The sequence below is a fragment of the Takifugu rubripes genome, chromosome 5, assembly GCF_901000725.2.
Source record: "Takifugu rubripes chromosome 5, fTakRub1.2, whole genome shotgun sequence".
NCBI classification, from domain to species: Eukaryota; Metazoa; Chordata; class Actinopteri; order Tetraodontiformes; family Tetraodontidae; genus Takifugu; species Takifugu rubripes.
Window position 1 is genome coordinate 248,341 of NC_042289.1, and position 14,219 is coordinate 262,559.

General features: G+C 38.6%; 3 protein-coding genes across 6 annotated transcripts in view; 1 reads left to right on the forward strand and 2 right to left on the reverse strand.

The window, feature by feature from the left end:
• The window catches only part of LOC101077168 (RNA binding protein fox-1 homolog 2-like), a 43,473-nt gene extending 39,308 nt beyond the window's left edge, over positions 1–4,165 (forward strand). For 2 of the 3 annotated variants that reach the window (XR_003888458.1, XR_003888457.1), the window contains exons 11-13: positions 2,055–2,167; positions 2,343–2,415; positions 2,566–4,165. Coding sequence is in view for 1 of the 3 variants with exons in the window: in XM_029836156.1 (XP_029692016.1) it covers positions 2,098–2,167; positions 2,343–2,415; positions 2,566–2,610 (188 nt within the window). In the remaining 2 variants the exon portion in view is untranslated. The remainder of the gene's footprint in view (positions 1–2,054; positions 2,168–2,342; positions 2,416–2,565) is intronic. The other variant, XM_029836156.1, reaches the window with a different exon arrangement.
• A 1,999-nt stretch (positions 4,166–6,164) lies between these two features.
• On the reverse strand, positions 6,165–9,789 carry LOC105416404 (G-protein coupled receptor family C group 5 member D). Of its 2 annotated transcripts, XM_011603637.2 has the most exons (5): positions 9,328–9,789; positions 8,405–8,620; positions 7,476–8,275; positions 7,183–7,238; positions 6,165–7,043 (listed from the first exon to the last, which is right to left on the reverse strand). In XM_011603637.2, exons 2-5 carry the CDS (start codon positions 8,581–8,583, stop codon positions 6,972–6,974), a joined length of 1,107 nt encoding a protein of 368 aa, XP_011601939.1. In that variant the 5' UTR covers positions 8,584–8,620; positions 9,328–9,789; the 3' UTR covers positions 6,165–6,971. The 2 variants fall into 2 exon arrangements, with proteins under 2 accessions (XP_011601939.1, XP_011601938.1); XM_011603636.2 differs by having other exon boundaries at positions 7,476–8,620; positions 9,328–9,788.
• A 1,990-nt stretch (positions 9,790–11,779) lies between these two features.
• Positions 11,780–13,746, reverse strand: pde6hb (phosphodiesterase 6H, cGMP-specific, cone, gamma, paralog b). Its single transcript, XM_003964327.3, has 3 exons — positions 13,600–13,746; positions 12,658–12,815; positions 11,780–12,534 (listed from the first exon to the last, which is right to left on the reverse strand). The coding sequence occupies exons 2-3, from the start codon at positions 12,798–12,800 to the stop codon at positions 12,417–12,419; spliced, it is 261 nt and encodes an 86-aa protein (XP_003964376.1). The 5' UTR covers positions 12,801–12,815; positions 13,600–13,746; the 3' UTR covers positions 11,780–12,416.
• Positions 13,747–14,219: the final 473 nt, after the last annotated feature.

The following is a 14,219-nucleotide window of genomic DNA, read 5'->3' on the forward strand; positions in this document are numbered from 1 at the left end:
AAAATTCACCTCTAAACCTTTGAATGCTCACTTGGGAACTAATAAAACCATGATCATGCAGAAGGATTCTGCTTCCACAAATGATTTTTTTAAAAGGATTTTGCGCCATCAGAATGCAGAACCACTTAAACCAAATATGAAGTAATACAGCTGAATTGAATTTTATTGACGCTTTCAGGATCAGATATTGGAGTATGAGCAGTTACTTGTGAATGCCTTTTTCAACTAATTACGCACTAAATACATAGATGATGCTTGTCGACTGTTTTGCTTTGCTACCTTGACCTACATTTGGATCTACTCTGATAATATGTTTCATTAAAGACAATTGTGCTGTTCTGCTCAGCTATGCATTAGCTACATGCACTCTCAATATCCTGTACAAACATCAAAAATATTTACTATCTAAGTGGCATTAGATATTGTTGCCACCTCCATCTAAACCTTTAAATATTTACTTATTTACTGTTTACCTTATTTACTGTTATGACATATGAGGCTAATAAACAGATGTAGCCGTGTAGCAGTTATACAGTATCTCTTCATCAAGCTGTGCCACAGGCACTATTAGAGCTGACAATTGTGAAAAACCACACCTTGTCACATGACTTGTTGACGTCAAATAATTGTACTTTACCTAAAGTGGAAAATATAAACTATTATGTCCTCTATTGTACTTTATTTTTTAGAGACAAGTATTAGTGATTCTCAATATTTCCGATCAGTGACTTTTTAACAGAAAATATTTGATAAAAACAGGTTTGCCTTGTAGATAAAATAGTATGGGACTGATTTAATAAGATGTCAAAAAATGTGCATGCTCATGTAATATTTTGCACGTTTTGATTTGTGTGAATTTTGCAGGTGATCTACTAAAAGAATTTGCACAAGTGGCTACAGGTGCAAAGATTAGTATTTAAATGAGGAGTTTGCGCTCTGCTGCTTTTTCCACCATGATAAAAGTAGAGTAAGAACAAACATGCAAAATGAAATTTGATCCAACTGAGTTGGAATTGCTTGTAGAGGACATCACAAAAAGAAATCTGATGTAGCTTGATAAGGAAACTTTATCGAGAAAACAAAGGCAACAGTGGAGGAAGTAAAAAGAAAGTGGTAAGACCTGAGGCATGTAATGTAAAAAAAAATGATCATAATAACAAGTTGTTGGCAGAACCAAAAACACAAAGCAGCCCTTGATCAGAGGCTACCATCTATTGCATGGGAGGTGAGGCAGTGTCCAAAACAGCTGGTCGGCGCCGAGTCATTCAGTGCCTCCTGGCTTGATGAAACTGTTTGGCCCAAAATAGCATTTAAAACATCTGAGAGCAAGCCTAAACTGTCATGGCTGGTTAGGCGGCATGCCTCAATATGTCTCAATTTTTTCTTCTATCATTCCCAATTTATTGACTGAAAAAGCAACTGCAACTTTTTTCATTGTTGCTGTGTCTCCTGGTGAAAATGACAGCAGCCACTGTGTGTTAAGCCATTTGCACCTGCCCTTCCAACGTTCTATGTTTAGATGCAGTCAAACCTCCACAAATACTTCCAGGTCTGATAAATCATCCGGTGTGTACTAACATTTCTAATCTGCATATCCTTCTCCCAGTATTTTGCTCACCTGGGCAGAAAGGCCCCATTTGTCATATTTACTAAGGTTAAGGTGCTAAATGGACAGCGCATGTTGCTTTTCTCATAAGACTGTGTGCTCACCGTGTGCTCACAGTGCTCACCGTTAGTAGATCAGCTTACACAGTTTTTTGCAGGTGACATCAAGTTTGCACACATTTTAGAACTCGCAAACTTTTGGCAAATCAGACCCTGAGCGTACTATTGTCATTCTCTCTATAAGGTGAGCTGTGATTTCGGGAACATCTCTTCAATGTAATATTTCAGCCTTTCAACTGTCAAAGCCTCTCCTCTGTCTCACTGATAAAGCACTCTCATCACAACCAGAAGCACACTACCTCCAGAGATGCAATAAAGTATTACCTATTTTTGTCCAGCTTCCTCTATCCCCCAGACATAGTTTGACTTCTCCTTACTGTATTCTGTAGGGGGGGTATCCTGCTGCTGCTGCCGCTGCTGCTGCTGCTGCCGCTGCCTATCGCTACACTCAGCCTGCCACAGTAACCGGAGCAACTCCAGCAGCAGCTGCCTATAGTGACAGGTGAATTCAACTAGACCATATATTGTACACACAACTGCAAAAGGAAACTGTGATGACTGATGAATTTTAGGAGAGAAAAACAGAACCAAAATGTCACATTATCATTGCTTAATTTATCTGATTAATGTATGTAACCTTTAATATAAGTAACGTTTGTCTCTTTCTGTGTTACTAGTTATGGCCGTGTATACACCACAGATCCCTACCATGCTTTAACTCCAGCTGCTGCTTATGGGGTTGGAGCCATGGTGAGAACACTGACATGACTGCAGCGAAACATCAGTTGTTTTTGAGGATTTTAATATTCACATCAGTATTGCATAAATGTTTTTGGCTGTAGAATAGATAAATACTGAGACTAAATGTTCTAAAATGATTCTCTCTTCTGTCTCTTTCAGGCCAGTATATACCGGTCAGGATATAGTCGGTTTGCGCCTTATTAAAACCTCATATTGGAACCTAAGAAATTTACAATAGCTCCAAAACTCCCAGATCCCCGGCCATGTCCCCAGCTGATCATATAGATGGTTGTTTTCTTTTCTGTCATGTTTTTGTTGTGAGTATCATCAAATTAATTTCTCCTTCCCTCTCTCTCTCACACACACACACACACGCACGCACGCACACACACACACACACAGAGTGGTGGTCACTGTGATCGTCACACAAATGCCTGCATATTCAGACTTCTTACACACTACAAGAAAGTGACAGAGAATGACTGGTATTTTCTGATGAGAATACACACTTTAAATTTTACCTATCTTTAAACTGAAAATGCCTTGCTTTTAATGAACAGTTTCTTTTGCGTTCTTCATTGTTGACCTTTATTTGAAAAAGGTACTTGGGAGTTTAAACACTACTTGACATACCGTACATATTGCCCATCTACCCAAGACCCAAAGAAACACTGCGATATGTTTTGGATAATATAGGTATTGGGGTTTGAGGAAACATGCTAGGAGAAAACATTTCTGAAAATGTTTTTAATTTTAAAATAAGGTCTTGCTACATCGCCGAACAAAATTTTCTTTAATAAAATCAATGTGCATGGGTGAAAGCCCTTTTTAAAAAACATTTAAGACACATTAAATAGATGAAATAAATGTTTCATCAAGTCAACGAAAATCATCACGTTTGAATTGCAGGTGTGCACAATTATAGTTCTAACATTAACACTAAGATGTTTTTTTGCCCTCTATGGCCCCTCCCCACCTGCTGCTTCTTACTTCTTTCTCATCCAACATCAGGCAACAGAATGCTTTAGTTTAATATGAATATGTCGAAACAATGACAGCTAAATATTCTTACTCCTATTCTTACCAGTTTTACAGTATCATAAGCCAGTTTATAGACCAAACCACTGTCTTGTATCAGTATTATGCATGCAGATACTCTCAATATGTTATATCTTATTTTGTTTGTTTGTTTGCTCCAAAGATTCTCTGAAAAAAGTACTTTTTTGAGGTTATTCTTGTTTTTTATGTTGTATTTTGCTGCCTTGTTATTTATACAATTCCATTTTTGTGGATTAAAGCAGTTTTCATTGGTGCCGTGTTGAAGCGTCTCTAGAAACGGAAAGACAGCCCTCTTCATTTAGATTTTTTTCACTATTTTTTGTTGTGACATTACAAAGAAGAATGCTATATGTGTGTATTGTGTTGGCTGCAAATAAGGAAAATCAGATCAAATGGCGTCAAGGCGGATTGTTGAAAAAGCAGTTAAAGTAGATGAAAATTATGTCTTTGTGTGGGAAGAGTCCAGGGAAAGCTGTGGAAATGGAGATGCTGAACAGCTTAGTTGTTAATCACAAGTTAGCAAACCCCAAAACTTTTCTCTTTAGTTTTCACTTATCACAGTGGTCACAGGCAGAGAGCAGTGTTGCTTTACACATTAATGGTGTCAAAATATATATGGAAAAATAGGATAAGTGAATATTTACTGTGTATTATTTTTTCTGTCCCAGGTTCTGTGAATAAAATCTTTGTTTTTAAGTAAGCAAATGTCAGTCTTATTGAAAAAGAAGTTCCAACATGTGGAGCACTTGAAGGTCTCTGCTATTTATTTTTACATTTTATTGACATCCTGAGTAATGAATTAGTATTAATGTAAAATGTCATGATTGTTAAAAAGGTATGGAGGCTTTTGGTCATATGTACACAATACAGTTATATGACAAAGACTAAAAAAGCAAGTAAAAATATTTACATTTGGAACCAAATACTAAATTCTAATTCTGGTTGACTGATTAGAAATATTGCTGGTATCAAAAATGGAATTAATGCCCTTGGTATCAGTTCTTTGGTCAAGATCAAAAATATTTGTTTGTTTTTCATTACACATATTTAAACTACAAACACTACTATTATTGTGAAACCTCTAGTCCAGTGAGCCTCTCCTGTGTTACTACCCTCAAGTGTTGTGAAAGTGTCCCTATGCATGCCTTTGTGTGACTTTATTTTTTTTCATGCATAATTTCCCATTGTAGTGCTAAAATAGAAAAAGTGAGGAGCAGGAGGAATAATGCAGATTATTTCCGCTCTGTGCCCGTCTGGCTTGTGTATTGCGTAATCACAAGTCATATCAGCCATGTAAAATTTAATTTGCTGGGATTTTTTTTTTTTTTTTTTAACCTGTGGTTTGTTTCTGTATTGCTTTTGAATGAGAACGCAAGAGCAAAATACTTTCTTGGCTGGTACCAGTAAGACGAACACATTCACAGAAGGATTCACATGACGCTGTGGAGCTGGCTTCGGCTGCTCGTCTCTACTCTCTGCTCTGTGCTGCATCTCGAAGGAGCTTTTGTTTTTGTACAGATTCTTTCCACATGTGTGCGCATGAGTTGTAAGTCTCATTTATCCAAGTGAAGTGTATTTTTTTTTATAACATGTATTTTTGAAAAGCTCTTATCCAAGTTGCTTCTTCAGTTGTAAATTAACTGGGAATCCCAGTTTTATATATGCTCTGCTGGTTTACTGATATCGTCCATTAGTTGTCGTTGGTGGTCATTTGTATTGTTAAAATGGTCATCTTGTGTGAATAATTGTGAAATTTTCTGGGAAGGGATCACAGGACAGCATGGTAAACAGCCGGCAACTTGTGTCTGAAGCCTTCGCTTCTGTTCAGTGATGATGGACAGTAAATGGACAGCTGAATACTGTCTTGAGGAGTTGTCTCTCCTGTCTTGGGCCATACATCTGTGTGTAGTGGCTGTTTATTCTCACTAATGCACAGATCTGAACACTCTTCACTGCACTGGACGGCATAAATCACATGACTTTGTTTATGCCTGGCTGTTTTGTCCTTTAGATGGACCAGTCTCTGTCCGAGTGTGTTGCCAGGTTTAAAATGGACAGGGATGCTGTTCTTGTTTTGATTTTGTTAAAAAGTAAATGATATTCCGATGTAACTGCTATGTATGATATGACAACGCTGTTGCATTGCATCTCAGATTCATCTCTCTGGTTAGTTCTTGCTTTTCTTTGTGGATTTAAGAAAGGCACCTTAACAGCACCTTTTCAAAGATTCTCTGACGTAGTTCTCCTACTTATCCTGATCCTTTGAAGATACAGTTTGTGCCCTGTGGTTCAGGGTTCCTATAATACCCAGCCTGTTTTGTAGACGATAACGGGAGTCAAAAATAAGCTTCTGCCAGCTTCAGTGTGTACTGTACGGTCCAGAAAGGCCAAAATGTTGTCCCTGATATCTTCATGAGTGAACTTGATGCTATGATCCACTGCATTGGTTTGGCCAGTAAAGGCTTCTACGACCATTCAGTTAAGCAACACAGTATATTTACGTACGTACGGTATCTCTGGGATTCCCATCACCGAAGAAGCCCCTTGGATGAAATGTCTGAAAAACTAAAGGAAGTCCAGTTGAATTTTCTCAAGCCAAGAGTTCTCTCAACCTTGAAGATTTATTGACCTTCATTTAACTGGACTTCCTTTAGTTTTTCAGTTCTCATTCTCTAAACTTTGAAGACTGAGAACATTCATTGAGACTTGTATTTTCACATGTTTTATTTTCTGCCTTATATTTAGTCTCATCATTATCATGATCAAATGTATATAATACATAAACTGGTTTTTAAAGTGATCTTTGGTTGATTATTGACTCTGTTAGTGCTAAGAAAGTAAATCAGAAATAGAACCAAAATTAGATTTTTAATTCTCTGGAATAGGTTTGAGTTGCTCTAGTTGAACTTACTATTAATATCAACATACTTCTAACTATTGCTGGAGCTGTGTGGGACACAAAGATGTCTAAAACACTGAAAATGATGGACTGGCCCCCTCAAAGTCCATAGATAAACCCCTTTTAGCAAACATGGAAATACTTATAATGGGCAGATTGGATATATATTCAAAGGAAACTTTTTGGCTTGATTTGAGGCGACAGGGATAGCATTAGTTTTATCCAGTGAGATGTGAATTAAAAATCAATTTAGGTTTCCTTATAACTGCTCAGCATAAAGGGCATAAGTAAATAAACACAAGTACATATACATAAATACATACATTTTGGTGTATAGGGATTATATTTGGACTATTTATGTATATGTGCATTTATTTACATATTAATTTATTTTTTACATGTATTTAATTTATATGTTTAATTTCTGAATTTATACATTTATGTTATTCATTCATCTCATGCTAGTTTGGCGGCTAGTGCTTAAATCAATCAGAAACAAGATGCCAATTGAGATTACATGTACTCTACATGCACTACATATACAGTACATGTTATACTTAATTACATTACTTGCACAAATTACGGTAGTTGAATTTAACAGAGTATATTATTCATAAGGTTCTCTGTAGTTGGTGGTCTTTGGGCGAGGGATACTGAAGTCCTTGCCAACATCGATTTCCTGAAAAGCACAAACATAATTTCCCACACATGTCAGAGAATTTAAAAATCATCTTCCATTACCTTTGAGTATCTCTGGACTGTAATGGCATCCAGGTTAGTGCATAATCTTAACGTGTAATATCAATATTATTACTCACTGTCATGGAGAAGCCGGACTCATAAGGTGATCTCAGTGATGACACTCCTCTTCTGTCTGAAGGGACCGCACACCAAATTTTAGCAGATCATTGCATGAATAGCCAGGTTTAATGATGTAGTTCACTTTACAACTTTTCAAATTAATTTCAAATTGTGCTCTAATAACTGCAAACCACAATATACAATTGAAATGCATGATTGGAAAAAATAAGCCAAGGTATTTCCACAAATTCTTTTCTATAGTAGTAAGATGTGCTAATTAGTATACAAATTCCTATGAACTACATTTTACCTCTCTTGTTCTCACCATCCACCACAAAGCTTTCATTGTCTCTCCCTTCCCTTGGGCTGTTTAGCCCAGGAATATCGGCACTGGGACTGGTCCAACCTGAAAAGTTTAGAGGCATGTCCTTGGACTTGGCTTCTCCCTTGCAGAGGGAGGCAACTTGGGAGAGTCCATGACCCATTAGTAACACCCATCCGTTTGCCACCAAGGTGATAGTGAGCACTGGGTCATCCCACTGAGGCTGGCGGCCCACATTATGGTTTCCCCAAAGGATCATGGTAATCCATACCATCCATATGCAGGTGGAAAGTAACAGAGTGATGCTAAGCAGTATGGACTGGATTCTCCCACGATAACGGGCAGCTTTTTTGTAGCTGTAGCTGTAGTTAAAGCATGAACGGCACAGGAAGCGCATGGAAAAAACCAGGCCAATTGCCAGAAGGCACATCACGTAGATCTGTAACATGACTAGTTCATTCTGGGTGATCTCACAAGACTTTTTATCACGAACCAACACAATAAGCAGCCATTGGGTAGAGATGATCACCTGAACAATAAACAGCCCTAGTGCTACACCCGGCTCCCCCCATCCCCGGGCTGCAGCAAATCCGAGCAGAGTGAGACACCGTGCCAGTAAACAGGAGAAGGCAAGGGAGAAGAGTACACTAAAAAGAAAGACCCTTGTGGGGCATGTCTGAGGGGTGAGCCGGATGATGAATGAGAAGGTTGTTGCAAAGAGCCCAGCTGTAGCCAACAGGAACATGGACATGGATGCCACAATGCCTCCAATGCTGCTACGCTGTTTCCTGGATGAAAGACAGAACCATATCGACCAAACCAGCAGACCAATTAGGAGGGCCAGGCTAAACAGGAAGCCTGATGAGGCTAGAACTTCAAGGACAATACCCCATGCTGCCTGTCGGTCGCAAAGGTACCTAAACATGGGGTCTAGTCCAGTCCCACATCCTGGTATCTTCAGGGAGTCATTTGATGGAGGAGAAGAGGTGGCTGTTATGGTAGAGCTGCTGTTGGAGGACTGACATAAACATGTAAGTGGAACATGGAGGAGTAAGAGCGTGAACAGAGAGTTGTGCTTCTTGAAAATAATATCCATGATTATTTAGTCGTCCTGAGGTGGGTGGCCTGTTTTCCTGAAGCAGAAAGAAGCCTATCAGTACAAAATAGCTACTGAGGTAACAAGACTGAAAATATCAACAAAATAAGATTTAAAAAAAAAAAAAAAAAAGTTTAGTTGGTATAGACAGTTCTAAAATTAATAATCCATTCTGAGGTCCATTCTCTGGACCTCAATAACATGCAATTTCATTATTTTTTAAATAAATCTCCAGATTGTACTAAAATAATTTTCTGGTTAAGGCATAATCTTTATTATGCTACAGCATAGGAAATAGCATACTAAACTATCTAGCAATCTAAACTAAGCACCATATTTGAGTAACTATTAGTTACTCAATTACTTATTGCTGTCTGTGCATGTCTGTGTAAAGGTTAGAAGAAAACTGAATATTCTGACAGCCAGAAAAAGGAGTGTACTTTACAAACATGCCACAACATGCCAGAGAAGCATGTCAGCTCAGAATAAACTCTTATTTCAAATGTAAGTTTGGGGCATAGCATGGAGCTACAGTGACTTTCCTCAGTTATACACTGCATTTGTATCTATATCAAAAGAGTAATAAATGAACATACAATGTTTGCTGTGAGTATCACATCCATGACAATGGAATGGACCACCTCTAATAAAAGAACAATCTTTGATATCTTTTGAGAATTACCATCATAAAAGGTCGACCGAGCCCACCAAAAATAGAAAAAAAACCAAGCTGCTTCTACCTACCTGTTATCGCAGGATTAGGGTTAGGGTTGTGATGCAGGCCTTTACATGTCCACCTCCAGTAATCTTGATTTGAAAAACCTTTATTGTGAAACAATGCTATCCATGTGCCATAGCAAGGATGACCAGGTTTTGTGTGGTAATGGTTTGGTCTGAGATCTGAAATGCATAAAGCTGTGTCGTTTTCTTCATCAATGTTGAGAAAAAGTGTGAACCTGAACAATTCCTCTTGAGGTTAGTATTTAAACCACTCCTATCCGCCTTTCACCACCATCTCTCTGTCTTTGAATAGAGGCGGGGGTTCACACCTGGAAGTAACTACTTCACTCCTCCCTGCCAACGACTCTGCTTCCGATCAGAATTTGCATTGTTTTTAAATGTGCTGGATTATCTGCAGTCATGATGAGGCCTTCTGTATTCCCGAAAGATGAGTTGCATGATTATATGATGAGAAGAACAGTGAATGTTATTTAGAAGATTGAGTAAACCGTCCTCCTACTGGATACCAGTAAATTACAGCAACAAAAATTCAAAAGGGTGTGTTCACTGCAGGGAGGTTGCATCCACAGTTGACATCATACCTCAAATCAAGCCTGCACATGTTAAGAAACAACAGTTCGATCATTTCTGTATTTGTGTGTGTAGAACACACACACCAGTTAAGATTAACATTAAGATGTACTTTATTCATCCCCGTGAGGAAATTGAATTGTAGTAGCAACCTATACAGAGTATAGAAACAGAATAAATAAATACAGATAAGATAAGGATTTTTAGGCAATTTTGCAAGTTCTTCATTTTTCTCTTCAGCTCCATTTGTAGGCCAGCTTATTCTTTTAACAATGCAGTGTGAGGTAAAGTAAATTTAAGATTTAAATTTTCTGGCTTACACATCCCTTGCCACTGTTAGGAGCACTGTTTTGTTCTGTCACCTCTGCTTCCCTTGAATCAAAAAGAACAACTTCCGATGTGCTGTCCCCACCGGACCCCAATATCTACACACACAACAGAGGAGTGTGATGGACATGAGGGAAGACTGCCAGACTAGACAAAGTCCCATGAAAAGTACCGGTACTCAAAGGATCTAAATGCAGCTTTTCTCTGTATTCACCAGCATCTTGAACCTATTCCTTACTCAAGCTATATTCCCATCCTACCTGTAGACTCTACGATGTAGATATTTATCATCATCTTGTCCAAAAAGCTTTCTCTTCCAGTAGTTTATATGACTGTTGACCAGTGACCAGTCACCTCTATGATTATGAAGCACTTTGAGAGGCTGATAGTGCAGCACAGAGATTGCATAGAGATTGAACAGATCTCTGGAGGATGCCATTAGATTAGCTCTCTCTAAAGTCCTGAACCACTTGGTACACAGCAGGATATGTGCATGTGACGATGCACATCAGGTCAACTCCTCTCAAGAGTTGATGACCTCTGCAGCACAGAAAACAACTTAACACCAATCACAGGGGAAATGACGTGGAGCTGACCCCTCACGCTGTACAACAGCGATGTCTGTGGGGAGAGGGTTAACTCGCTTAAATTTCTGAGAACCCACATCTCAGACAGGCTCAAATGAACAGACAGCACCACAGCTGTGACTATATTACTGAGATCCACAAACACAACGTGTGTGAGAAGCTGCTGGTGCTTATCACACTTAGTGTCTAGATTTCTGCCCTTGGGAAGATGATAGAGTTGTCTCAATACCAGGACTAGCAAATACAGGAAAAGATTCTTTCCCAGACCATTAATAGTCTTCATTTCAGACAAATTATCATTATTTTGTGTGGTTAAGCTGTGTATGATATGGTTTTCTTATGTGGTTTTATGACACCCAGTGCTGTGTTCCAATATGTTTTATTTTTGATGCAGTAATTGACAGTAAAAAAGACAGTAATTGTAATATTTGTCATTGTGCAAGTCATTGTAATATGTGTCACCTACTGTTATGGTTGGACTGGTGACTGGTTAACGACAAGGCACAATGTGGGCATTGCACTGCTTTCAGCTTTGGCTAAAGCTAAATTAAGAGCATTGACCTTCAGCACTTCATAATACCACACTGAAGTATGATGTTCTCTTCTATGAACTTCACCTTTGCCAGCCGCTTAATTTCTTTTTTGTTTCTTTCATTTGTCATGTTGTAAAGAAAACATTTTTAACACAGAGATGAGGCTTTGTCTCCTTATTTCCTGTTTTATTTTGAAATACAACTCTTCTCTTGATTCGAGTCACTTGCTTTCCTCAGGTTTCATCTGTCTGACTGTCTTCCCTGTTTTCCCACTACCCTCATGTGTCTGTTTATAGTCTGCACATTCCCCACTCCTGTTTATTTCCCTTCGCCTCTTGAGGGTGAGTTTCGAGTATTTGTCCAGTTCCTTATTCAATTTCATATATATTTGCTCTATGCCCATTTATTTGGTGTTCAATAAGGACATGAAGAGACGAATGTTTCTCAAAATAAATGCATTTTACTGCAGCTAGCAGGACATGTCATTTTCCAGTACATTTCTGTAGCATTGCATCACTTTTGTTGTGGTTGGTGGGATGTTCATGTGGGTCCAGAATTAAGTAGAGCCTGCCTCGATGAAGAATTGTTTATCCTGAATAATCAGGTAATGGTGCATGTGCTCTTTATTATGAATTTACCTTTACTGAAATTACAATCCAAAGTAAGAGGTTGAACAAAATGTGGGATGTAAAATGATAAATCAATCTTAAATACTGAGAAAAGAATATTTACATTTCAAAAGACAACTAGAAGCAAATGGTTAAAAATTGACTAGTATTTCACTTGCGTCTATTGCCATTAGTGAGCAGGAAAGGGAATTCACAGTCAAACTATGACAAACATTTGAAGTGGATGTAGAAAGATGAATGTGGGGTTTTTTTCTCGTCTTTTTAAATAAATGTCACATAAACAGTATATAACAATAATAAAAAAATACAACCATTATTATGCTTTTATCCACTCGGTAGAGTGCCATTTGAGGTAGACAGACGAGACGGCATTAGGGGGTATGCTGGAAACCTAGGAGGACCGAAAGAGACAAGAGGGGCACAAGCAGGAGAGGGAGGCAGTGGCTTTAAATAATGCCATATTTGGCCAAGTCACTGAGCTCCATGTCACCAAAGGCTTCCCATGGGCACACCACTGTGATGTCAGTTCCCAAACCCTCCATGCCAGGGATATCATCACCAAATCTGAAAATGGCAGAACAAGATGGTGAACAGCCAGCCACTATTGTTTTTTATTTACATTAACACAGTACAATGACGGAATTATTTGTGTTCATAAATAAAATGAAAAAAGTTTTGCTTTATTACCCCTTCTGGCCTGGTTTAGGTGCCTTGCTCTTGAATGTGCGGGTCTGCCTTTGTTTAAACTTTGGTGGTCCCTTCTTGGGTGTAGTAGGACCAGTGGCCCCACCTGGGGCCAGAGCGCTTCCTGCAGGGGGGCTGGCGTTCATTTTGGCTGTGGGTAACTAAAAGCAGTAAAGATTTTCAATAGTGTGTTTGTGTTTTCCATTTGCCCTCCATCTGCCCCTTTATTTATCCGGTTTAGTCCCACGTCTCAGTGGTAATTAGTAAAGATTACACAGATTAGCAGAAAGACCTTGGATTAGTTTTAATCCAGCTGTGATCTCTATTTGCCTCAATGTCCCTTGTCAAAGGTGGAATCTGGTTTCTGGTGCAGCTTCTATTTTTATATTAATCATTAATTTTCTATTATATTTATATAGATTTGAACCAGCAATGTTATATTTCATAATGGTCTTCTTTGTCTCACTAATGTAGATTTTGTGAAGGAGAAAATTTGATTAGATCTGAAGCTTTGAGAATGCATTCAAACATTTTATTAACCAAGTGTGACTGTTGCCTCTCAAGTCAGTCCTCTTCATGTGCACCTGTTTGAATTGGTGGAAAATTTCCGAGTTGTCTTTTTTCCCACCATCATACAGTAACTTTTTAATATCTTTATTACTGGCGTTTGTATATGTATAAAAATTGTCCTATTAGAAAAAATGGACATAGCCAGGACATACTGAGGTTGAGGTTGGTTTTATCCACATTACAGCATCAAACAACTCAGTAACTAAAAACCTCAAATCCAGTCATTCATTGATTTGAAACAGCCTTATATGTTCATTCTTCATTCTTGCCCGTCCTCCCTCATCCTTGATGATATTGTTATTGTCCACGCGTAGAATACAGCTCTAAATATTAACATTATCATCAGTAGGTTCAACTAATAAGGAGAGCACTCACCTGCTGTCACAGATATCCCAAGAGGCCACCAGCCAATCTGTTATTTCTGTTCCTTGACTTTGTGAAGTCTGTGCCTTGTTTATATATCTCCATCACTAATCCCTACTTCCTCCGCTTAACCAGTCACATGGGCTCTTGAAAAGGTCAGCCAAACTTCCATACTGAGCCATCCTCCTTTTTCCTCCCTCCCCCCTTTCCTCTTCCCTAAGCACAAATGTCCTTGTTCCATTCGCCACCCCACCCTGCCCTCGTATCACTTCTCCGTGGTGTGGGAAGATGGTGCAGCCAGCTGACAATAGAGGCCATGTCAAAGATTAGTCCAGAATGATTTTAATCAGGCTTAACTCTAAACGTCAGCACACATGCTCTTTAGCAGAGCAGGTGACTTTGTTGGTCATGCTTCAGACCCATGTGAGTGGGTGTTGCTGCCCTTGTTCTCGTGAAGTGACTTAAGTCTATGGAACGTTTTCTCGACCACAAAAGCTTTCCTCAAACACAATGTATCTGCCATTTTGATTTTAAGGTTCAAACTGATTTTAGAATTGCTTGTCTTTTTTCTTATCTAAACAGCAGGGATTGATAATTTTAGCTTCAAACAAACAGGAATTTTATGCTGACAT

Coding starts and splice junctions, on each gene's coding strand:
- LOC105416404 (XM_011603636.2), bottom strand. CDS start 8,583: ATGGATATTATTTTCAAGAAGCACAACTCTCTGTTCACGCTCTTACTC. Junction 7,239..7,475: donor GGATGGTGAGAACAAGAGAG/GTAAAATGTAGT, acceptor CGGTCCCTTCAG/ACAGAAGAGGAGTGTCATCA. Junction 7,044..7,182: donor AGTCCGGCTTCTCCATGACA/GTGAGTAATAAT, acceptor TGTGCTTTTCAG/GAAATCGATGTTGGCAAGGA.
- pde6hb (XM_003964327.3), bottom strand. CDS start 12,800: ATGAACGCCAGCCCCCCTGCAGGAAGCGCTCTGGCCCCAGGTGGGGCC. Junction 12,535..12,657: donor CCTAAACCAGGCCAGAAGGG/GTAATAAAGCAA, acceptor TGCCATTTTCAG/ATTTGGTGATGATATCCCTG.